The following is a 27158-nucleotide window of genomic DNA, read 5'->3' on the forward strand; positions in this document are numbered from 1 at the left end:
ACTTAATATTTTACAACAATAATTTTAAGTGACAGTATAGTTTTTCATTTAATGAACTCTTTAATGATAGGCATTTTGGTTTTCAGTTTCTTTTAGTTAGAGCTATGCTATGATAAATAGCATTTAAAATTTTTTTGTGTGTAGTTTTAAATTTCTTTCATAAAAGTTCCTAAAAATGTAATAGCCGGTTCAGAAAAAATGCATATTTTTGTGACTTTTGATCTATATTTTCAAGTTACCATTCAAAAGAGTTCTATAGTTTAAACATCCTGAATCTATATTTTCAAGTTACCATTCAAAAGAGTTCTATAGTTTAAACATCCTGAACAGTATGTGATTTTGCTTGTTTCCCTGCTTACTTATCATCACTGGATTACCTTAATTTTTAAAATGAGTAGATATTGCTCATTTAAGACTTCCTAAAGTGACACTTCATCTCTAAATACAGGAATTTAAAATTGCTTTGATATTTTCTTGGAAATAAGCTTTATCCTTTGAACGTTAAATGCTAGAGCCCATTCATGGTGGTTTGGATTTTGGCCTTGCCTCCTATCCCTAAAATACAAACCACTATCCTTTCATACTTCAGCACAGGTTATCTCATGTACAGAGCAAAGAATTAGGATCTGTGCTGGTGAGCTTTTTTAGCACTTTTTGTTGCCTGTTGAGAAACTTAGGTCAAGTCATTTACTCTCTCTCCACATGAATGTTTCTAGGTCTGAAAATCTGGAAGAATGGTTTTTAGATAAATTATTTTTTAAACTAGTGAAATGAGCTATGCATTTAGTATAGTAGCTATTTAGTACATATTTTTTTGGTGGGCAGAAGAAAGGAAGACAAGAAAGCTGCTAGATATTGATAAGGCTTGAGGAATTCTAGTATACTTTTGTAAAGAATTAAAAACATATCAGTTTTTATTAGTTTAAGAAATATATCCTGGCTGATTTTGATATCTTACTAAATAATTCATTTTCATTTAAGTAGGTTACCTTTGAATTAAATTCTCCTGTTAACATAAGGAAGCATGTAATTTATTTTAAAATAAGAAAAAAAGAAAGCTATTTTCATATTTGGGAAATGAGAAGGGAGGAGACTGTGTAACCTTGTAAATGAAACTACTAGCCCAATAACTTAAAAAAAAACAAACAGCTAGTTTTCCTGTCTCCTGAAAAGAATCCCCCTCATCTCAATTTGGTAAAAGAAACTGTCATTCTCCTATTGTCAGAAGGAGTAGTCACTGTAGGAAAACTGCTTGCAAACCTGGTTTTAAAAGATTCATCAGCCTACAGTCTGTCTTGGTAGAAGAGACTTATAAACTCTGGAGATATAAATTCTGTAGTTTAAAAATGTATTTTAAAAAAAATACAACTAATTATATCAGTAAATAATCAGATTTATGTAACATCATTGAATTTTACTTGAGATAAAATTTAGCATTTTTAACTTAAAGAGTTTTTATTAAAAAGTAAATGCATCTATATTGTGGGCATTTCACTTGCTTTTTAGGTTATAATATGTGGTTCATATTTTTTTTAAATAAAAGGACCCTAAATAGGGTCTTTAAATAGAAAGACCCTAAAACAGTGCTGAGTTAAATAAAGTGTCTAACAAATTACCAACTTAATTCTAGAGAATTATCACATTAACATATAGATCTGGTCACATGTAAGTCCAGTGGTAGCTTTTGAAATGTATTCTCATATATTTAAAGCTTTGAGATACCATATGTATCTATTTAAATGTTTGTCTAAACTAGCAAAATGAAGGGGCTTCAGAGTACTGGAATAATCTTGAAACCTTAGTTCAGTTACAACTGTGTCAGTTAAATTCCCCCAAAATAATAAATTCTGCTCAGAGTCATATTTGCTTCATGGCAAAATAAATAAAATGATCAATTTGCTAAGATTATGAGCCTAATTTGTTTACACCGGAGAGAAATTTGTTTTGTGCAATACGATACTTATTAAATCATTAGATATCTGAATTTTGTGCAAAGTTAGTTTTTGCTTTCCTCAAAATATATTAGAGATAATTAGAAAAATTTTCTAATAGTTTATTGGGAAACTTACCAATAAACAAACTGGCTTATAAAATCTAGCATACTTTCTTCTGAATATCTATCCTTGAACTTCAAATAAGAATGAAACAAAGAAGAGAGGGGATGTTCTAATTTTTGTTCTTAGTAACTTTTCCTGGAGAAAATCATCACCACTTCCAGCTTGATTTGTTTCATTTAATTCTTGCCACATATACTTCCTAGGTCCTTACATGTTTTCTATTGAAGTAATCATTGTTGAGATTTTTCTGTTCATTTAGAGTATTTAAGGAGTCCGATTTGTGCTTAATACTGTTTATTGGACCCATGCTATCTAATAACTAAAGCATATGAAATTTACTACATTTTGTATTGATTTAATATTAACATTAATCTGAAATCTTTGGGTGCAGTGTGTCACATCTGTTTTGTATTCCTCTGTTTAAATAAATGGCAGTATGGTATTTGAGGGAATATTTATTATCTGAGTGTTTTTCTTTGCAACAGTTTCCCTCAGTCTATTGAGAATTATAACTTCCAAGGGACAGTGAATCACCCAGCAGCTTCTCAGGTACCCAGCTACCAAAGGCCACAGTTAATTGGAATTTTTATTTACCATTTAAGTTCGCTTTGCTTAAATAGTGGTCATTTTGGAGGCTTCTGGAAATGATAGAAATAAATCTGTGGTAAGATTTTTAAAAATAGTATTTTCTCTTAATAATGGGTCCAGCCTGCGCTTCATGGACACTCTGGTTTTTTAGAAAAAACTCTGTTAGACTGAGTGTTGATTTGGGTTTGAAACCAAATTTTCCATGACTGGTAACTGAATATTGTTATCCTGTGATGGATGGTGTTTCTTAACCTTTTTTTGGAGTCATGGGTTTCTTTTAAGTAATCAATAAAAACTGTAATCCCGTTTCCTGGGAAAATGCATAAACGCAAACACTTTGTATACAGTTTTAATTAACCCTGCCTCTCCCTGCCCAGAAGTCCAAGGGCCCCAGGTCAGGAAGTGGCACTATAATGGAACTCAAAAATCACTTCCACTGTGTTGGTTTCAACATCTATTATGCCACACTAAGAGTTTTCTTCACTTGAAGCTTTATTTGACATAAAGTTTTCTCCTTGATCATTATATAGTAGAAAATAAGCATAATCTAAATCTTGTTTTGTAGAAAAAAATACAGTTTTCTTTTAATTTGAAAGCTGGTGTCTGAAATTTTAGAATGTATTTGACCTTCTGTATGCTTTAAATTCTACCTTAGATGCATAAGAAAACAAAACTCACTTTACCTTTTGATCGAAAGGGAAGGCAACAAAAGAAATGAGTTCCTATGGATCTATGGTTTAAGAAAGTAGTGCTTCCTTAAAAAGATGTTGCGTTTTTTGTTTAGTACAAAAATATGGGTTTTTTAAAGATTGGCCCTGAGCTAACATCTATTGCCAATCTTCTTTTTTTTCCTTCTCCTCCCCTAAGCCCCCCAGTACATAGTGGTATATTCTAGTTACAGGTCCTTCTAGTTGTGTTATGTGGGACGCCACCTCAGTATGGCTTGGTGAGTGGTGCTAGGTCCACACCCAGGATCCGAACCAGTGAAACCCTGGGCCACCAAAGTGGAATGTGCAAACTTAACCACTCAGCCAAGGGGCTGGCCCTGGGTTTTCATTTTAATGAGAGGTTGTACAGCTGTTCAGAAGTTACTTGTGGTTGTGCTGGTTCAGAGCTCGGACTTGGGTTTCAGGCAGGTTAGGATTCAAATCCAGCCTCCGTGTTTATCAGCAATATGACCTTGGGCATGTTACTTATCTGTAAAGAAAAATAAATAAATCCCCCAGAAGGGATTAAATGAGATAATATCTGTAAAGTGCTTGGTTTTGTACTTTGTGTATAATATGCACTCACTGTCCTCTTATTGTATCATGATGAGGGTATATGATGAGGAATAGGAGGAGCAGCCCTGCTTTTCAATTGCAGAATGTTCATTTTTCCTGTTAAGAAATTTAGGATATTAGATCTTGGTTGCAAAAAAATATAAATCTTCGCATTCCCCAAAATAATCTTCTCAAGTCTTGGTGGCTTGTAGTTGTTGTCAAAGTTCACTCAGGAGTTCTCCAAAGACAAGGTAGCAAACTAAAGTTTTCCTATTTTCCTTATCAGTGTTCACTTGTTACAATGGGGCAGTATGTTAAAAGTTATCCACTAAACTTGTCTGATAATTGAATTAATATTGAGGAGCAGCAAAAGGGAGATGTTACTAAGAGTGAATTAAAAATTAAGCACTAACGTGTTCTGCTTTTGAATCTTGACCTCTGGTAGAGAGCCATAGGTGAATACTTAGGGTAGATGTTGTTTCTTTGCATATTATGTCATAAAGAAGACCTCTAATTTAAAAATGTTTAATAAACTATAAAAATGTCAACCACCATACAAATGTCAGCTGTAAGAGTGTTCCCATTGTGGTTTGTAAAGTATTTGGCGCCAAAGAAGAAAGAAAGAGGATGATATATGTGATGCTTTGATTAAATAAAAGATGAAATGAAATGATTTAACATCTACCTGAAGTGAAAGGCTTCAAGTTCACTAAAAGGATGATTTCAGACCCTCCCCAGAAGAAGTGGGATAATATCCTGTCTGATCCCTTTCCTTTTCACTTTGTGGTTAATTATAACCAGGTAATAATAATGGCAGTGCCTATGGCAGTGGTTTTTGTGAATATCCACATATGCACGTATTCACACACTTGTCTATGTGCTTTCCAGGATGCTTTGGAATGATTAATTCAGTTGGGAAACATAAATGTCAGTCAATAATGAATTATAAACACAAGAGAAGCTAAGTGTATTCTGAAAATTTTGAAGTTGGTATCATGAGGGAGTATCCATTGTGTTTATCTATAAAGTATCTCTTATTATTACTGACAGAGAAAACAACTGAATGAATTCATTATAGATTTGAGCCTGTGTATTTCCTATGTGAGGAAACAAACATTACTTAATCACTTTATGTTAATGAAAAATTAAATGCTATAGGTATCATTGAGATATAAAGAGAGCACTTTGCCCTGCTATTTTCTTTCTTAAAATACCAGTTTCATTCATTCATTTTCTTGGACCAGACAAAAAGTTTGAAAAATTATATTCCCCCTTTTCTTTCTTCTCAGTATTGTCAGTGAAGCAGGAGCATCAATCTACAGTGTCAGCCCTGAAGCTAACAAAGAGATGCCAGGACTGGACCCTAATTTGAGAAGTGCAGGTAGGAAACTATGGACCGTCACAGAAGCAAGTGATTTTAACATTTTGGACTTGTATTTGTAGCAACCAAAATATTTATATATATAAGAAAATTTAATAGCTATACTACATGCAAAGAATTGCCATGTCAGAGAGAAAGTGGTTGATTGGAAGAAGAATTAGAATTATGTAAAAGAAGAGGAAGACTACTGTCTTTAAAGAATACTGCATAGTATTCTAGAGTCAAGTGAAATATTAGCCCAAAATGTCTTTAGTAAAATTAAATGCTAGACAGTTAATAATAAAATAATCTAAGATGTATTATTTCACAATATTATTTATTACAGCTTTTTCTTGGCAAAAAGTAATACTTTAACATAAAAATATTTATAGCACAAATGTATGAACATGCACAGACTTTCCATTTATTGCTAAATATTTGTCAAATGACCAATTTCTCTTGTCTTGCTAATTGGGGTTGTCATTATTGTATGGCATAAAACAGCCTGCTTTGATTTTAGTTGTATTCAGTTGCTTTGATTTCTGTGATGGGGAATAGTTAAAATCTTGTGTGTGATGAAATTAAGATACTTTGTTACATCTAATGAAAGTAATTGGTGTCATAAGCAAAATATTAGATTTGGTCCAAGTGTTTTTTTGTTTAATAGATGGATATTTAGACTACTTTGTTAGTATTGGACTTTTTATTTAATTTTTTCCCCTAAATACTCTCATCAAATTTCATCGGCTATTATTGAAATCTGTGCTTGGAGATACATGTTTGAAAATTTTTGCATTAATCTAAAGCTAAAAACTTCTTTCTTACATCCAAAAGAGCTTTGTAATTTCCCTTCAGTTGTTCGTTCCATGGCACAATCCCCTGTCTAGAATGATCCTCTTCTCAAACTCAGATCCCAGCGCAAAATCTTGCTTCTTCTGTACAACTTTTACCTGTCACACCAGCTCAGCGTGGTCTCTGCCTCCTTGCCATGTGCTCTTTTAGTCTTTGACTTGTAATAACAGTTGTAATAAATAATAGCAGGAAGAGTAGACATACTAATCATAATGGGAGCTACTAGTACTAATCTTTTCTAAGCTCTTAATATATGTGAAGCATTGACGTAAATACACTACCAGGATTATTTTATTTAATTCTCACAATTGCCCTATGAGACATTTATTTTCTCCCACTTTACAGATGAGGAAACCAAGGCTTAAAGAGACTACATAGCCAGTAGGTGTGTACATAATATTTGTGTGCTTAACTTCTAATAAGAAATAAGTCTAATTTCTAATTCTAATAATAAAAGGATACTTATCTTTATAGAAAATACAATTCAGAACCTCCCAGTTGGCACTGAAAGGTAATTTCCAACAAGCTGTTTGAAAAAAATATTGCCTAGGAGGTGGCAATCCCTCAGACCTCCCACTTCTAAGGGGGCTGCTGTTTCCTCTTCACCGCTGGCCTGTTTGAGTGCATAACTGTCACAGTGTTATAGGTGAGACAAGATTACAGCTTTCCAACAAGACTCTATGGCAATAGGCGATAATAGAAAGAGGAATCATTATCTGGTCCTAATTACTCCTATTTCAAAGTCTAGCTGTGTCTTCAGTTCGTGATTCTAGCTTGTTCTCTGTCCTCCTTGCTTCCACATGGCGATGACTGTTTTGGTCCAACTTAAACATCTACCTAGACATTTTGAGTCTTCAGAGTCTAGTCTTGGAGGCAAACAGAGAGAGAAGCTCAGTCTCCACTCTTGGTTTTCTAGAGCTCCCTTTCTTTTCAATTTCTCTTTTTTGACTTGGAGTCTTTCTCTTTGCTAATGATTGATGCCAGGGATGACTTTATATTTCATTTGAGACCTGACCTACTTAGAGTGTAGGTTTTTACCTTTCAACCCTTCATAAGTTTACTATATCAGAATCTAACAGAACCTCAACATTTGTACAAGTGTTAAACATATGTAAGAAAATGGCCTTCATATTACTACATCTTCTTGACCAGTTTATCAGCTTATTAAAAACAGAGTTATCCTTATACATGCTTGTATTCCTCCATAATAAACACATAGTACATGAGAGGCATTTAGATTGGATCGATAGAATAATAGATTGATGTTAAAGTATTTATTTTGGATTTGTGGTTTAAAATGGAAGATTGAGTATACCTGTTATTCCTTTACTCTCTTCTGAAGTCCCATTAGAATGACAGTACCTTGATAGAATGAAGGCATAAACTCGCTAGGACAAGGGAATGGGAGAGGAGATAACAGCAACAATAGTTTTGAAGCTGGAAAGCAGCCGGCTGAGTAATAAGTGATCTAGCCAGCTTGAGATTGTTGACCACTCAGACAGCATTGTAGAAAACAGAGAACTAACCTGAAATAGTTCATGGAACCCCCATGGAAATGCACCAAGCACCTTTAGAAGTATCTTGGGAGGACTGAAGGTAAGTCTAAAATAAGAGGATTGGTTTAAAGTCTGTTTAAAAAGCAATTAGACCAAGTTAAACATGGAAAACCATATAACCCCACAGTTCTCCTTCTAGGTAGCTACTCAAAGAATTGAAAACAGGGACTCACACAAATGCTTGTATACAACTGCTCATAGTGGTGCTATTCACAATAGCCCAAAGCTGGAAACAACCCAAATGTCCATTAGTGGATGAATGGACAAACAAAATGTGGTGTATCCATACTATGGAATATTATTTTCAGCTGTAAAAAAGAATGAGGTACTGATACATGCTACAATATGGATGAACCTTGAAAACATGCTAAGTGAAAGAAGCCAAACACAGAAGCTCACATATTGTATGATTACATTTTTATGAAATGTCCGGAATAGGCAAATCTGTAGAGACAGAAAGCCAGTTGGTGGTTGCCAGGGACTAGGGAGAGGGAGGAATGCAGAGGGACTGCTTAATGGGTACAGGATTTTCTTTTGGGGTATTGAAAATGTTTTGGAACTTGGTGGAGGTGGTGGTTTGCACAATGTTGTAAGTGTACTAAACACCACTGAATTGTACACTTTAAAATGGTTAATTTCATGTTATGTGAATTTCACATCAATTAAAAAAAAAACAGACCTCCCATTCCAAAAGTTGAATACTGTCCTCTTTTCATGCTTGCAGAAAAGGGGAGATTTGTTCTCTGGAGAGGGTAAAACAGAAAGTCTACACTAGAGGACACAGGTTATAAATGGGAATGGGGATACATACTGAACGAAGAGGGATGCAATAATTATTTACATGCTGTTGTAGAGACCTTGAAAAGAACTAACTGTTCCATGCGGGAAATTAGGGGATTCTGACGAACACAAGAGAAAACACCTAAAGAAACTGAGATAAGAGATTCCACAAAGAAAAGGCCAAATCACCCTATGGTGAAGCCCACAGTTGACAGACATCACGTTTAAGCAAACCACTTACAGTCAGCTTTTTAGTACCTGCCCCGGTGGACAGTCAAGGATCACCTAACATGTAAGGAAAGCTTAGGCTATTAAAGACAGATGGCAACATACATGTGGGGGGAGCTTCTTGGAGGAAATAGAGACTATATAGAAAGAATAAAAATAAAGAAAAAATTTGATATCCTTAGAGAAATAAAAGATATTTCATTCATTTAAAGATACCTTTACATAAAGTAAAATTCACCCTTTTTAGGTACACCATCTCTGAATTTTGAAAAGTTTAAACTGGTTGAGTAACCACAACCACTACCACCACAATCAAGGCATAGACTATTTTTATCTAGGTCAATAGATTTGTCAGCTTCCTGTTCAGAAATGTAATTATTAGTTAGAGGATCAAGATTATAATAGATTTGCATCATCTGTTAAAGCTACATTTTTTTTTTTTGGAGGAAGATTAGCCTTGAGCTAACATCTGCCGCCAATCCTCCTCTTTTTGCTGAGGAAGACTGGCCCTGAGCTAACACCCGTGCCCATCTTCCTCTACTTCATATGTGGGACGCCTGCCACAGCATGGCTTGTCAGGTGGTGCCACATCCGCATCCAGGATCCGAACCAGCGAAGCCCGGGCTGCTGAAGTGGAATGTGTGAACTTAACCGCTGTGCCACTAGGCCGGCCCCTAAAGCTACATTTTAATAAGCTTTATAGTGAAAAAAATTCTAATTTAGAGTTGTCAATGAAAAAAGACAGCATGAGGAAGTTTTACTTACCTTTGTTGCTGTCTGATGGCAAGAGGAAGGATAAAATTAGGTGAGATTTGGACTTTAAAAATAAAAATTTCCACTTTGATATTCCTAGATAACAGAATAAGGCAAATTTTAAAAAGAGCACAGTGTAGTACAGTCTTTTAAGCAATAAGTTTATTTGCTTTAGAAGCTTTAAGATTATAAATATATCATAGAACTGAAGACCAACCCCCATATAACTCTTTTTATCCTTTGAATATAAGACACATTGTGAGTGAGGGGACAAATCTTGCTTTCAAGGCCATTGCCCGTGGCTGTGCAGGTTGTGTACTGTACAGCCTGCTTGACCATGTGAGGCAGTCCTGGTTGCTTACCTTTTAGGGTGATAATCTTCACTCAGTCTGGGCTCCCCTCCCCTCCTTTTGGAGTGTCTAGCATAATCTTTTCTTCTAATGCTTAACTTTTTGTCTCAATATTGCTTATTCATTGTCTTCCTTTACACATTGAGTTACATTACCATATAGCAAATTACCATTTATTAAAAACTAAGTTCTGTTATGTACTTTTCTGTCCTCTTTTCATTGGTTTATCTGGTCTGCCACAATGCAAGACTCTCTCAATTAGTTGGCTTATAATATGACTTGCTTTAATCTTTTTTTTTTAAATTCTACTTTTCTAATGCATTTCTTCTTTTCATATAAATTTTAGAGCCATTTAATTAATATTTTTTAATTTCTATAGACTATAAAGTGAAATTCTGCTAAATTTATATCTTCATCCAGGTTCCTCACATTTTGTTTTTTATCACTCACAGACAGTACCTACACACACGCTCACACACACACACGTATAATGAATGGATTCTCCTCCATGACATTTTCTTATTGATTGTTGATGGGATTTGGTAGAGCATCAATTTTTGTCTGGGTGTCTTAAAACCAGCCAACTGATTGTCTTATTAGTTCTGATAGTTTTTCAGTTGATTTGCTTGGTTTTTTTAAGCAGACAGTCATCATCTACAAGTAATAATAATAATCTAGTTTGTGTCTCTTCAGTAATTATACCTTCATTCCTGTCCAGTTGCATTGACTAGAATTTCCTGAACTATAGTGAATAGTACCAGTGATACAGAGAAATATTTATGTTATATGTGGGCAAAATAGTATTTAGCATACATTTGGACATACTCCATTTTAAAAATACATAACAAGACGTGGAAGCAACCTAAGTGCCCATCAACTGATGATTGGATAAAGAAGACATGGTATATATATACAATGGAATACTACTCAGCCATAAAAAAGGATAAAATCGTCCCATTCACAACAACATGGATGGACCTTGAGGGTATTATGTTAAGTGAAATAAGTCAGATAGCGAAAGACGAACTCTGTATGACTCCACTCATAGGTGGAAGTTAAACATATAGACAAAGAGAACTGATTGGTGATTATCAGAGGAAAGGGGAGGTGGGGGGAGGGCACAAAGGGTGAAGTGGTGCACCTACAACATGACTAACAATAATGTATAACTGAAATTTCACAAGGTTGTAAACTATCATAATCTTAATAAAAAGTTTAAAAATAATACATAACAGCTTCAGTGAGATATAATTTACTTAGCATAAAATTTACCCTTTTAAAGTGTGTAAGTCAGTGGTTTTTTTAGTATAGTCAGAATTGTGCAGACATTGCCATTATCCGATTTTAGAATATTTTCATCACCCCAAATGGAAACCCCGTACCCATTAGCAGTCAGCTCCCCTTACCCTCCCCTCTGGAACCCCTGGCAAACACTAATCTATGTTCTGTCTATATGAATTTGCCCATTCTGGACGTTTCGTATAAAAGGAATCATACAATATGTGGTCTTTTGTGTCTGACTTCTTTCACTTAGCATGATGTTTTCAAGGTTCATCCATGTTGTAGCATGTATCAGTACTTAATTCCGCATTTTTGTTCATCCATTCATCCTTTCATGGACATTTGCATTGTTTTCACTTTTTTGGCTCTTATGAATAATGGTCCTATGAGCATTCATGTTCAACATTTTATGTGGACATATGTTTTCATTTCACTTGAGTATATATCCAGGAGTAAAAGTTTGGGGACATATGGCAACTCTATGTTTAATATTTTCCGGAAACCTTTTTTTACTTCTATTACTATAATTTCCTCACCATTCATTCCCTACCTTTTTCACTATTTTCCCCTTCTCTTTTCTGTCTCAAAATGTGAATGTGCCCCAAGGTTTGGGCCATGACTCTTTCTCTCTCTTTATTCTCTTTATCAGCAATCTTCTAAACTCTTTTTGCCTGTATTGCCTATCTATCTCTTACTTTCAGGAATCTGTTGTCAGTCTGATCAGTCTCAACCTATAGGTATGCATTATTATTCTCTACTAAATAACTCTTTTCTTGGTTATCCTGCCAGCAGGAAAACAGCTCTTCTCTCCAAAGCTTAGACATACTACTTTTCGAATTCTACTTTAAACAATCTTCATCTCCCTCCCTCCTCCTGCCTCCCATCTCTTCCATGTGTGGGTTTTTATGTGATATAGAGTGAACAACATCTGAAAGAGAAACACCAATTCTGGAAATATTAGGATCTATGTTGAGGTGGTTTATTGGAGACACTGTAACTCCAGAGATTCTTAGGACTTACTATAGAATTAAAAGTCGCCTAGAAACTATCATTTCCAATCCATTGTTGCTGCATTTAGCAATATTAGGATGAACAAGGGAGATAATAGCAGTGAACTAGTTAGAAGGGAACCGCATAGAAAGAAGTTTAAAATCCTTTTGTGTATTTCAGAAATTTTTAAATATGGGAATCTACCCACACTTATCAAATTATACAACTGCTCTAACCAGTTTCTAAGTTCAGGTTTTCATAATGTGGGTTTTCCTGAAGGGATAAATTTGAGAGATTTACCTATTATAGATATCTGTTTGTTGAATTTCTAATACTGCCTTCCTGCACCGTTAATGTTCTGACACCCGTATCCTTAATTTGTTTACTCTCGTGGGTTGTTGCTGTTGTTTTTTTATCTGAAAGTATTTTGGCAATGTGTATATGTGTTTGAAAATTATTCTTATTGAATTGTATATTTAAAGGCTAAAATAAAATAATATTTTCTTTTAGATAATTTCAGGTCTTTCTCTGGTGGCATATATTTTCAATGTATAATTATAAATATGCTTATTAGAGGAAAGCATTTCTCCTGTAACCTGCAATGCTCGCACTAATTAACCTTTTGTGATGTTTGAAAAGAAAGGTGTATGTGAAGGCCTCAGAATCCCCATCTCTTGTGTGGGCGAAGCTGCCATTGTCTCTGTATGTTAGAAGTAATAATAAAAGATATGCAAAAGACTTGAATGACCGTGCAGTGAACTTGATGTTCACAGTAGATCTTACCTCTGATGAGAGGCAGTACAAATCAGTGACTGGAGAATCTGATAGTCACTTGTAAGATGTGGCTTCTATGGCCAGGCCTTGAGTAGTTTAACATGAAAACAGGCATGAGATTTCCTTTGATGGCCTTAATGTTTTCACTTAATGAATTTATATTTCCTCTAGCCTTCTACATGATACTCACTAGCTTTCGTGTGTTTAGAAAATGAAAGCTGTTCATATGTAAGGACTCAATGTAACTATGCTACATGGAAAAGAAGAGAGCTGTCTTTAGAAGTGTCCTTAAGATTCATATTAAATTTTTAAATTTCTTTAGCTAAATCTATCATATAAGCTAAATTAGATGTGAAATTTTGTTAGCATTTGGTTAAAAAAATGATGACAATAAGTGATGACCAAGTAAAATCATGACATAAAAGAATGTTTGACATTAACACTCAAGTCTCTTGAATGTGGATTGTGATGATCGAGAAAGGGACGTGATTAGGACCGTGCATGTTAAGATACAAGCAGTTGGGACTCAGATCACTTTACAGGGTAATCTTGCAATCACATTCAAGGCAACACAGGTGTAGTCACTAGCCAATTGACTTGGTCTCTGGTTGCAATAAGATAGGATTCCGTCATTTACTCATCATTATCAGAATCTAGTCCTAATAAGCATATTTGACCTAAATGTATGTCATATGTATAATAATCCAGAATTATTTAGAAGTAAAACAAATATCTACTTGTTCTTTAAAGTGTGAGGAGTGCTACTATACTGTATTTAAAGAATGCAGAGGTAATTGTGTAAGTATAGCAACTAAGTGTTTTATCTCTTTTTCCAAATGTTTCGATTTATTTGTACTCAGGAATGCCTAGGGATTCTGATAACATAATTAATCCTGAAGTTTTGCATTTACTTTTTGTGTGAGAAAAAGGACACTTTAAGACTTAGTTAAATTGTTGGTCTTTTTGTGAGGGGGATGAAGAGGGACAGAATTAAGTACCTGTATTATGAAGAACTAACATAAGTAATTATCTGTAAACTCATTTCACATTAAGCCATGCTTATTTTCTGATTTTCTTTTTCAGTTTCCATAGCAAGGCGTGTACAAGATCCATTAGCTGAGCTGGTGAAAATTGAGCCAAAGCACATTGGAGTTGGAATGTATCAGGTAAAGCAACGTGGATCATTTAATTTCTGAAATCCATCAATACAAAGAGTAGTACCCAAACTTGACATAGTAATTAAGTGTCAGTGGGAATAGGTTCCCATTTTCAGAGGTATACAGTTTGTAGGAAGGTAGTTAGGAGTTATTAGGGAAGGAGGGATATTTTTTTTTCTGTTCTTTATGATTTTTATCAAGATTTAGGATTGACCGTAGTCGGATTTAAAGACTTAAAACATTGGATCACATTACTAACTTAATCTGGAGAGCCTTTCCTTTCTACATTGTTATAAAAATCGAAAGTGTATGGCGCAAGGGGAATATATTGGCTCTTTGTATAAATCAGTATGATCTTTCAGGAGGAAGCCTTTGCTACCTACGATACCTTATTTTTTTTTTCCATCCCTATATGATTACTACGTAGTTTTTGATCATTACCCAGTATGAGCTAAAACTTTTCAATTATTGTTACCATGTAGTAGTAATAGTGCTTGTTGTTGTTGGTTACTGTATTTTTTTCTTTTTGATAGATAACTTTTTTTTAAAGATTTTATTTTTCCTTTTTCTCCCCAAAGCCCCCTGGTACATAGTTGTGCATTTTTAGTTGTGGGTCCTTCTAGTTGTGGCATGTGGAATGGCCTGACGAGTGGTGCCATGTCCACGCCCAGGATTCGAACCGCTGAAACCCTGGGCTGCTGAAGCAGAGCACGTGAACTTAACCACCGGCCACGGGGCCGGCCCCCAGTTACTGTATTTTCAATTCTTGTTGTGTGCGTTCATTGGGCAATTGAGGACAACACTAAATCTTGGCAGAGTGAACCTGTGGTGGCTTAAGTTGTCTCCAGAAACCTCGAGTTGAATTATTTTCCTCTTTGGTGAAAGTCCTTCTTAAACCTGAAATAGAATATTACCATCTGTATAATTTTCATGGCATTTGAGTTATGGGTACTACACTCTCTCTAAAGAAATATTATGCTACTCAGCCATAAGAAATGATGAAATCTGGCCATTTGTGACAACATGGATGGGCCTTGAGGGTATCATGCTCGGTGAAATAAGTCAGAGGGAGAAAGTCAAATACAGTATCATCTCACTCATAAGTAGAAGATAAAAACGACAAACACACACATGGAAACAGAGATTGGATTGGTGGTTACAGAGGGGAAGTGGGGAGGGAGGGGGGGAAAGGGCTGATCAGGCACATGTGTGTGGTGATGGGTTGTAGTCTTTGGATGGTGAACATGATGTAATCTACACAGAAATCGAAATAGATAATGATATACACCTGAAGAAAAAAAAGAACTGGAAAGGGAAGAGACTCAGAGCTGCAAAGAGCTGAAAGGAACTATTAAATGTGCTATACTTTTGCCTATATAAAAAAAGAAATATTATTTTAGGTCATGGAATCTGTGAGCACTAGAAATGAAAGAGACCTTAGAAATCAGACAACTGTACCCCCTCATTTGACAGAAAGAGAAACTGTGTCCTAGAGTAGTTAGGATTTTTACCCAGGATCACACACACAGCCTGGACTAACCTGTCATGTATTGGGACTTAACTGGGAATATTCCCATTTTAAAGCAAGTTAGACTAAGAGGTCTCTAGTCTTCTAACTGGATTTGTTCATTTGGGAAGGATAGTTGCTGAAGGGACTGATCTAGCTATAGATACATAGAAATACCTAGTATCTAAAGAGTACGACTATAGCAATTTTATGATACAGGCATTGTAGTTAAGAGGAGTTGCAGCTATATTAATTCAAGATGAAGTTATGGAAAGAGAAACTCAAATTTAAAGAACACAGGCTGGCTAATAAACTATTGGCATCAAAGAGATCTTTAAGTAAATAGCATGGGCCTAGCCTCTGGATTCTTCAGATATAGCGTTTAACATGAAAGAGTTTGGAATTCATTCCAACGGCAGTGAGAAGTAATGGAAGAGTTTTAAGCAAGGGCATGATGTGATATGTTGATTTATAAACATTGACTGGCTACTCTGGGAAGATGGGCTTAGTAGGGGGAAGAGGAAAAACAGGAAGACCTCTTGGGAGGCTATTACACTAGCCCAGTTGAGAGATGATGGTGGCTTGGACAAAGTTAATGGCAGTAGAAATGGAAAGAAGCTGAATCTATTTTGTAGGGACTACTTGGTGACAAGTGAGAGAAAGGGAGTTGTCAAGAATTTACTCCAAGTTTCCTGAGTATGTAGATGATGCCTGATTAGAGTAGATTTGGGGATAAAATCAGTAATTTAATTTTGGGCATGTTAAGTGTGAGATGCATGTAAGAAATCCAAGAAAAGATGTCAAATAGAAGTTGGATGTGCAAGTCTGAGATTTAGAGAAATAGTCATATTGACATTAGAATATGAACTATTTAGCAAATAATGACACTGAGAAAGTGATCAAGATGGTAGCTGAGCTAATGATATTCTTTAACTTCATTACCACCACCACTGGCATTTCCACAACTCCAAATTCCATAAGATAACAGAAAAGATGTACATATATATCTGTACTTATATAAACACATGCTTATATGAAGACATTAATAATACCCTGGGAAAACAGGCAAGAGTCCCATCAGTAAATGGAAATTTTCCAGAGGCCAGAGAGGCTGGAGATCCCTCAAGTAGCCTTTGATTGTCAGGAAGCTCAAAGAGCCTCATCCTGGAAAGGCAAACTCTTGACATATACATGACACCTGGCATCATATCCTACATTTTCCACATTATCACTGGAGGCAGATGACAGTAAACAAAAACAGCATACACAGCATAGCAACTCTGAAATGATCTTGCTACCAAGAATCACTAAACGTTTGAGGAAAACCTATCACAGGAAAATGAAGCACAAAACTTAAGCAAAAAATAGCAGTGAAACAATGAATAGGCAACAGACTTTGAAATAAGTAAAATTAATATTCACAGAGAGATAAGAGGTTATTGCATTTGCAAAACAAACATGGGATAGAATGAAATTAAACCAATCTTAGATTTAAAAAATATGATTGTCAAGATAAAAAAATCTACAACTGGGCTAAATAAAGTTGATACAGCTAAAAGCAAATCAATGAATTGGAAGATTGAGCCAAGAGATTCTGTAGAATGCATTCTTAAGCTGAAAAAGGTGGAAAGCATGAAAAGCCGTATGATGTAGACGATATTCTAAACCTTCAACATTCATTTAGTAGAAGTTTCAAATAAATAAAGAGAAGGGAAGGGGAGTTATAATCACCGACATAATAGGAGGAAATTTCTCCAAACTGAAGACAAAGTCTTTTGAAAAAGGCCTAATGCATACTGAATAAAAAAATAACTAAAGAGCTACATTCACGTGCCTTCATAGGAAATTTCAGAATGCTAGTGATAAAGAGGAATTGACAGAAAGCTTCTAGAGAGCAAACATAGTTTATCTACAAGGGAAAGAATCAGATTGACATCAGTCCTGTTACAGTCATGCACCGCATAAGGACATTTCGGTTGATGACAGACTGTTTACACAGTGGTGGCCCCATAAGGTGGTTCCTAGTCTACCACATCGCCTAGGTGTACAGTAGGCTGTACCATCGAGTTTTGTGTAAGTACACCCTATGATGTTCACACAATGACAAAATTGCCTTATGACACATTTCTCAGAACATATCTCTATCACCTTCTTAAAAGAATTACTTATGGAAGTACTCCTGACCAAAAAAGGTGGTGGGGAGGGTGGGGGTCCAAAGAAGGGAAAGACATGTTTTGAGGAAACAGTATCGAGGTAAGGCAACAGCGGAGAACTTTACAATACACATACACACACAATAAAATGTATAGTTCAGTCTCAGAGTTTTTAATCTATAATCTTTCTTTTGTTTTAAAGATTGGCACCTGAGCTAACAATTGTTGCGGGTCTTTTCTTTTTTTCTTTTTCTCCTCAAATCCCCCCAGTACATAGTTGTATATTTTAGTTGTGGATCCTTCTAGTTGTGGCATGTGGGACACCACCTCAGCATGGCCTGATGACCAGTGCCATGTCCACCTCCAGGATCCGAACCCGCAAAACCCTGGGCTGCCAAAGCAGAGTGCATAAACTTAACCACTCGGCCACGGGGCCGGCCTCTATCTATAATCTTAATCTTTAAATATATCTATCTGATCAGATCAGCTCAACATGGAAGGGTGGAAGAAAAAGAAGTGATAGATTATTAGGATTCTTTTTCAGGAAAAATATTCAGATATAGATTAATCCTACAATTTGTTAGAAAATCATTATCTGAAATATATGAATAATCACAAATGGATATTTAATATAAATCATGAGAGTAAAAAAATTAAGTTTATCATTCCAATCAAAGGCAGAGAAAAGAAAACAAGAAAGTGTAGTAAGTAAATAAAGTATATGGTGACAGGAATAAATATAGGTAATAGGTAAAGGTGAATGGAGTAAATTTCCCTGTTAATAGAATCTCAGACTTTTAAAACTCAAATAGAGCTCTGAGCTGTATATGTGCAAGAGATAGTTCTAAGGAAAAAAGCAAGCTTGATATTAGAAATTTGGAGAAAAATATTCCACATGAGTGAAAAAGAAAGTCATAGCAATGTAAATATCAGATGAAATAGAATTTAAGACAAAATACATTAAACAGATCAAAGAGAGAGATTTCATATTAACAGATAGTTTCCTGAAAGGTATAATTGCCCCGAGACTTCTGTATTATCTAACAACATAGCTTCAAAAAAAAGTATGCAGTATTAAAAACTTCTAAAATTAGAAGGCAAATTCACTTTTTTTGTAGGAATCTTAGTAGACCACAATATATTAACATACATTTTTAAAACAGCTTTACTGAGATATAATCACCTATCATACATATATGCATGCATATGCACATAAATTCACCCACATAAAGTATACATCAATGATTTTTAGTACTATATTCATAGGGTTGTGACACTATTACCACAATCTAATTTTCAAACATTTTCGTAACCCTAAAAAGAAACTCCATATCCATTAACAGTCACTCTCCATTGCCTTCTTCTTTCCGAGCCCTAGGCAATTACTAATCTACTTTTTGTCTGTATAGGTTTGTCTCTTTTGGGTATTTCATATAAATGGAATCATACAAAATATGGCCTTTTGTGACTGGCTTCTTTCACTTAGTATAATGTTTTCAAGGTTCATCCATGCTGCGGCATGTATCAGAACTTCATTCCTTTTTATAGATAAATAGCATTTCATTGTTTGTATGTAACACATTTTGTATACCCATTCATCCATTGATGGAAATTCATCCATTGAAGGAAATTCATCCTTTTGGCTGTAATGAATAATGCTACCATGACCATTTGTGTATAAGTTTTTGTAATGTATGTTTTCATTTCTCTTGGGTATATACCTAAGAGTGGATTTACTAGGTCATTTAACACGTAAATTTAAAGCTAGATAATGAACTAGGGAAAATACTTACCACAAATGTATGTATACATAACTACATATTTTATTATTAAGGTTTTGGTGTTTTCTTGTTGATTAGTACGCATTTACATAAAACATTTACATAAAATATAGAGACAGCTTCTACACCTATGCCATAGATAAAATATAAATTTCTCTCTTTATCAGAGAAACCCAAATTAACAAGGAGATATTATTTCAACCTAACAATTGAGTAAATTTGTAATAAAATGATAAAACATCTGTGCAAGTGAGAATGATACAGTGAAAGGAGCATTCACATACCTAAATTACAAATTGTTGTTTCTAGCAATAAGTTCATACCTATCAAAATGCACTTTTAAAAAATGTATCCTTTTGACCTGGTAGTTCTCCCTTTAGGGATCTCTTCTAAGGCAGTAACAAGAACCACTCAAGATTTATATACAAGTTTGCTGTTATAGCAAAATATTGGAAGCAACTACAATAGAAGAATAGTTAAATGCATTATGGTATATCCATCAGTTGAAATATTATACAAGCATTAAAAATTCAGGCTTCCAAGGAGGATTTAATGACATGAGAAATTGCTCTTGACATAATATTTTTAAATTGCAATAAAGTGGTTGCTACAGAATAAAACCTAGTTGTGTTTTAAAAATATAGAAATGCATTTACACTGAAGGGAAAAAATACCTGGCAGGTGACTGATATTTATGTCTTTGTTGGTGTCATTAGGGATTTTTATTTTCCTCTTTCTTCTTTTCAAACTTTCTATAGTGAGTATGTATTAGGAAAAATTTGTTGTAAAATATTTATCCATTTCCATATCCCAGCCAAAGGGCCATTTAATTTTAAGCCTTGATACAATAGACTTCCAGTACAACCAGAGTGGGAGTGGATTTCTTTTTAGTTGGGAGCTCGAAATGCTTTTAGTATGAGTATAATACTCATATTTATTCTGATTTGAAATATGAGTAGCGGGACAAACATTGCTGATTTTAAAAATGAAAGCTGTTCAAAGAAAGAATGTTAAATAGTTAGATGAAATAATAGAAGTTATAAAGAACTAAAATTCTTTTGGTTTAATAACAGCTAAAATGCTAAAGACAGCACTCTAATCCTTGTCTTAGAAAATGGGGAGAGCTGATTTTAAAAACACATGCCTGTCATTATTTCTGGAGAGAGAGGCAGCCAGTGTGGTTGAATGACAACATATCCCTAACTGACCCCTAAAGACTTTGCTGGAAAGTGGCTTGGTGTCGCTCCCAAGAAAACACTCCAGGGTGAGAGCAGGATGCTGCAGGGCTGGCTCTGTTGAGTTCTGTGGGAACTGGGGAATGATGGTTTAGCTTGGCCTTGTCATGTCCTGAAAGCACAACTTAAGTAAGATGGATTTACTTGCCATTTATTTCTTCTTTGGACTGTGTTTTAGATACTTGCACACTCATTAACACCTCTGATTGTTAATGAGCATGCACAGTAATGTAGGAAAAACAGAACAATCCTCTTCCTCCTTTTGTGCCTTTCTGTTAGATCATTTGATGATGGTAGAAAATGAAATGATTTTCCAAAATGAGTTTTTGGAACCCTTAGTGGATTTTCTATATCCACGCCATCTTTATTCCTCGTTATTATGGCTAATGAGGAGTCACTATAAAAGGAAAGTCATTTTCCCAGCTGAAATTTTTCATGGTGGAACCTCAAAGGTAGAAATTCCTATTTTTATTTCTCTCCCCACTCTGTGGTATCATTTCTGGGTAGAAACAAAAAAAATCACTCTTCAGTGGTGACGTTACTCTGTTAAAAACTATTTTGTAGATAACATGTAGGGATTATATGAAATGTAATTTTAATTTATGTCTCTAAAAGTAATAAGGTTCCTTATCTGTCCTATATTGTTTGCTCAAATCCTTTCAAACCCTTTAACCCCTTATTTATTTGTTATTGTAGAGTGCGATATAGAAAAGAGTCTGCCCTATAGACATTCACTTAGATGACTTTTGCCTGGACTTTTCTCCCCTATACTAAAGCAATATTTTGAAATAGATAAAACACAAAGATGAGACGTAGAAGAAATTGTTCTAAAAATAAGTCATTATTCATTCACACAGTTGAATTCCTTGACAAAATGTTTTTATAATTTTGTCTCTTAACTGTAAGTCCCAGGGTATGGACTGTACTTGAATCTCTGCTTTACTGTGTGTTATGAATGAAATTCAAACTTAGCTTTTCAATTCAAATATTTCGTTCACTTGTGATCATAACTGAACTATTGTCCATAGTTGAACAAAAATAAGTAATTAACCTTGACTGGGAGTATAAACTAAACTCATATATTAGAATTTGCTAATTATTCCTTAAACTTAATGTTTTAAAATTTCTATTCTGGGTATTTTTTTCACGTCGGGATGGATTATGCTTCCTACAGTGAAGTGTTAGCTTTGGCTGTCTCAGGTTCTTAGAAATCACCGACAATGTCATAAGCCATGTATATACACACACATACCGTAGTGTGACACCATTACTTATCTTTAAAAGAAATGTGAAATGTATGATTTGAAGAATCTTTTACCAATAACACCATAAATTATTAACAATAAAATATCTAATTTCTTTTATCTTTTGTTTGCTTACTCTTTGTATGTCATTGACCTTGGACAGTCAAACCAGATCAATTTCAGTTTCTACTCAAGTTCACCTTTTAGTTTTCATACACCAGAAGGAGGATTTCTAAAACTTTAAAGTATTTTCACAGTGTTTAAAACTGGTAATTATCGTGGATTAAAAAAAAATTACACACAACATTAAAAGTACTACCATAAGGGAAAAGATTAATAAATTCTATTGCATTAGAATCTAAAATGTTTCTGAATCAGAAAACAATATATAGAAAATCCACAGACAGGGAGAAGGTACTTGCAATACATGTAACCTATAAAGGACCCAGCATATATAAAGATTTCCTACAAGAGAATAAAAGACAAATAATTCAAAAGAAAAATAGGCAAAGGATATGAACAGACAGTTGACAGAAAAGGAGATACAAAAAAACAATAAAGATATGGAAAAACTTATCACTGTCACTAGTAATTGGGGAAATGCAAACTAAAGCCACTTTGGGAAATCTTTCAGGTTATCACAAGTTAGTCTGACAGTTTGGATGTTAGCAGTCGTGGAGCACTGGGAATCTTGTACATTACTTGTAGGAGTATAAACTGGTACAATCTCTTTGGAGAGCATAGGAAATTAGTAAAGTTGGAGATAAGGATTCTCTTCAACTCAACAGTTCTGTTGCTATATATATATGTATATAGCCTTGAAAAATTCACATGCACAAGAAGAAATGTACAAAAAATTCACTGAAGCACTATTTATAGTAGTAAAAATTTGGAAACAGTATGCCCATCATCTGGAAAGCAGAAAAATAAACTGTAGTATACTGAGACAGTGGAATATTGTATAAGAGTGAAGATGACCCAATTAAAGCTACCTATATTAATATGAATAGACCTCACAAGATATAATATTGAAAGCAAGTTAGAGAATATATACAGTATTATATGATTGGTTTAAAATTCAAAATAAGAAAAATAATACTACGTACAATTTATGAATACCAATACAGTCATGCGTTGCTTAATGATGGGGAGATGTTCTAAGAAATGTGTCATTAGGTGATTTCAACATTGTGCAAACATCATCGAATGTACTTAACACACCTAGATGGTATAGCTTACTACACACCTAGGCTATATGGTACTAATGTTATGGGACCACCATTGTATGTGCGGCCCATCGTTACTGAAACGTCCTTATACTGCCCATGACTGTATATATAGTAAGAATATAGAGGGGCTGGCCCTGTGGCTGAGTGGTTAAGTTCGCGCGCTCTGCTTTGGAGGCCCAGGGTTTCACCAGTTCTAGTCCTGGGCGCGGACATGGCACCACTCATCAAGCCATGCTGAGGCGGTGTCCCCATGCCACAACTAGAAGGACCCACAACTAAAAATACACAACTATGTACTGGAGGGCTTTGGGGAGAGAAAGAAAAATAATAATAAAATCTTTTAAAAAATTTCAGATAGTGGTTACCTTGCGTGGGGCATGGAATGGGAAGAGAAGGGGACCTGGGAGGGATACACCAGGAGTTTCAACTATATTTATAATATTTTATTTCTTAAGTTGTTTAGTGGGTACCTGGTGCTCCTAATATTATAATCTATAACTTTTTGTTAAATAAGTCATAATTTTATAAAAAGATGCAGGAAAGCTTGGTCAAATGATAAAGGTGTTTTATCTGAGGAATTTGGGTTTTAATTTCTTCCTCGTGTGTGTATGTGTGTTTTACAATGAGGATTTATATAAATCAGAAAAAAATAAAGCTATTTTCATTTTTCAGTGAGAATGAAAAAAATACGTTTACTATTAGGCTACATTTCTCTTGATAATATTCTTTCAAATTTTCATCTTTAACACTCTAATTTTGCACCAGATCAAGTACTCTTTAAAGCAAAGGTTTAATACTATCTTCAAAATTTTTTTATTTCACAAATATGAATTTTTCTTTTATGAATTTTAAAAGTTAAATATTATTTGTTTTGCTCCCATTAGTTGAAATAGTCATTTCAGATATATGGCCTGAGACGAACCTGCAGACTGTTGTATTTCTAGTGCTTATTTCCAGGGCAGAGTTGGGTAGAAGAGATGTTTAAGGAATTATAGTATGATGTGTTATAATGGTACCATAATATGACTAGCATTCAGCCTATACTATTTTCTTTTCACCACTGCCTCCCCCGCCCCAACACACTTTTAAATCATCTAAACTAGAAACCTTAAGATTAAGCAAGGGAGCTTTTAAAAATACCTAGCCTAGGCCACAGTCCCAGAGATTTTAGTTTAATTGGTCTGAGGGTGGGCCCCAGATATCAACAAACTTTTTAAAATTCCACAGGTGCTTCTAATGTACAGGCAGGCTTGAGAACCATTGGTTCTTAAAGTATGGTCCCTAGACCGGCAGCATCAGTATCATCTGAGAAATTGTTAGAAATGCAAATCCTTGCACTCTCTTCCCAGACCTCCACGAATTCTAGGGGGAGGGTGCTGTAATCTGTGTTATAATGGCTCAAGTTTGAGAACCACTGGTCCCTAATGCTTCTCAAGCATGAAAGTGCATATAAAACTCTTCTGGATCTTGTTAAAATGCAGATTCTGATTCATTTGATCTAAGGTGGGGCATCTGCCTTTCAAATAGACTCCCAGGTAATACCAATGCTGTTGGTCTAAGGATTACACTTTGAAAAGCAAGAGACTTGACGGAAAGCCTCTTGGGTGCCACCTAAAATCTGATTTTAACAAGGTTTCCAGGTGCTTTGAATGGACATTCCAGTATATGTAATGTAAGAGGAAAATCAGGACATACCAGTATCTAAGGGAGATGAGAGTTTGAAGAAGCAAAAATCAATATTGTAAAACACTGCAAAGATAAAGGTAGGATAAGAACTGAAATCATGTTTCATTTTAAAGATGTTGATGGTGGCCATAACAAGAATAATTTCATTGGAGTGGTGGAGACAGAAGTCAGAAGTAGATTGAGAACTGAATGAAAGTTGAGCACTTAGAGACAAGTGTACACAAATCTTTAAAGAAGAGAGTTTTTTAAGGAGGTCAGGATGAATGTTTAGATGTTGACAGGAAGAAGGAGGTAGAAGTAGAGAGGGAGAAGTTGAAGGTGCTGGAGAGGGAGGAAGCCGGATTCTTGAAGAGATGATACCCACAGCTGCCTAAGAACTAGCTAAGGAAGGAAATGGACAAGAGTTCAGAAGCGAGAAGCTCCTCGAGTGGTGAGTGGCTGGGAAGAGGTGGAAGAGAGCAGGACTTGGAGGGGTTGCCCCCCTACCTGGATAGTTTTATTTTCTCTGTGAAGTTTTACACCTACTGTTTTACACCTCTTCTTTCCAAAAAAAGAACAGCTAGTTTTATAAATTTCTGAAATTATGGTATTCCTTTGTGTACTATCTATGTCCTCTAGGAGAATGTAGACCCTTATGTGAGGGCAGGGTGTTCCACCTCTGTATCCACAACTCCCAGGACCTGGCATATAATAGATACTCAGTAAGTATTTGTTGAATGAGAATGGTAGATTATCAGTATAGTTGCTCATTTATTTTATTTTTTAACCCTATTGTGAACACACCAAATTTTGTAGCCTCTCACTTAAAATTTTTGTTGGGTAAACCTGAAATGTTAGTTACTAGTATTTTATTTATTTATTTATTTGTGAGGAAGATTGTCCCTGAGCTAACATCTATGCCAATCTTCCTCTACTTTGTGTATGAGATGCTGCCACAGCCTGGCCTGATGAGCAGTGTGTAGGTCTGACCCTGGGATCCAAACCCGCGAACCCTGGGCCACCAAAGCAAACTTAACCACTATGCCACTGGGCTGGCCCCTAGTTTTTTTATTTTTATTTTTTATGAATCTCTTTTTGGGAGAACTGCTGGTTAATTTAGGAGCAGAGATTATTAGAATAGACAAGGTAGCTGGAGTGAGAATGACTGTGGAAAGTGAAGGATGACTACTACTGATTTTTTTTTTTTTTAGTGAATCTCTTTTTGAGAGAACTGTTGGTGAGTTTAGGAGCAGAGAGCATTAAAATAATGTGAAAAGTGAAGGACAGCTGCTATTGATGAAAGAACTAGAGTTCTTTAATTTAGCATATATCTCTTCATTCCTTTTCCCCCTACAGTGCATATTCTATTCTCTGTGGAAGTAATTCTTACAGGGACAGATCAGAGGGAGCTCATATAGAGGAATGTTTTTTGTAACTAAATCAGTATTTCTAAGGACCTATGACTAATACAGAGTAATATCTTAACCAAAGAAAAATCTTTGTTGCAATGGAATTATTGGAATAGAAACTTCCCTTTAAAGTGAAATTATCTGTTAAAATGTAAATTTTATCTTTGTTTGCCACAAAACCCTAAGGAAGTTTTTAGTATACTGAATAGGTCTGATATTGGTTACGTGTGGATGGATAGTCTATAGACTAAAAATAGTAGAATAAGATTATTCCAAAACTGTTTAATTCTGCCATTCATATAGATATTACATCTGGTTTGCTGAATATTTGTATATAATTATGTATGGACAACTGTTTGGCATACTAAGAGAGAGTCTTGGATGTAGTTCTTTACTCAGTGCAAAAAACTATCTGTAATATAATATTCATATTAGAAAGAATTGTTGAAAATCCAAATAACAGTTGGGAAGAGGAATGTGTGAACATTAGGAGGGCCACTTCTGAGAATTTAAAAACAGTATTCTCAATATCTGATAGTGTTTAGGAATATTGATTAACTCATTCCTTTATATGTGTATGTCGGGGGTGGGTGTTGATCATGGTCTTTAAAAATAGCACAGGTAGGTTTAATTACTTGTAAGATTATATTCCATTTTAAATTCAAGGGGAAGGCATCATCATTTTCTTGGTCACATTTTGTATTAAGTGCATGATCCTGTAGAAAGGACTGTGAGGTTTATAGAATTTAGGTAAGAAATGAACCTGCCTGCAAAGTGATTATAATGTGATGCAGACAGGAAAACTGGCCTCATTAAATTAGATTAAATTAAATAAATAAATAAATTAATTAATTTAATTTAATTAAATGCGAGTTCACTCATGGTACATTTCTCCTCTATGTCTATCTTATGTTATGGACAGTTATGTTACGGTGTCTTTCCTTCTG

The 27158-nt window shown here is 34.9% G+C and overlaps 1 protein-coding gene across 2 annotated transcripts in view; it reads left to right on the forward strand.

The window, feature by feature from the left end:
* The window catches only part of SRBD1 (S1 RNA binding domain 1), a 206194-nt gene that overhangs the window by 109763 nt on the left and 69273 nt on the right, over positions 1 to 27158 (forward strand). For both annotated transcript variants that reach the window (XM_023619698.2, XM_023619699.2), the window contains exons 15-16: positions 5197 to 5288; positions 13915 to 13997. In XM_023619698.2, the coding sequence (XP_023475466.1) occupies positions 5197 to 5288; positions 13915 to 13997 (175 nt within the window). The remainder of the gene's footprint in view (positions 1 to 5196; positions 5289 to 13914; positions 13998 to 27158) is intronic.

The sequence above is a fragment of the Equus caballus genome, chromosome 15, assembly GCF_041296265.1.
Source record: "Equus caballus isolate H_3958 breed thoroughbred chromosome 15, TB-T2T, whole genome shotgun sequence".
In the NCBI taxonomy this organism is placed as follows: domain Eukaryota; kingdom Metazoa; phylum Chordata; class Mammalia; order Perissodactyla; family Equidae; genus Equus; species Equus caballus.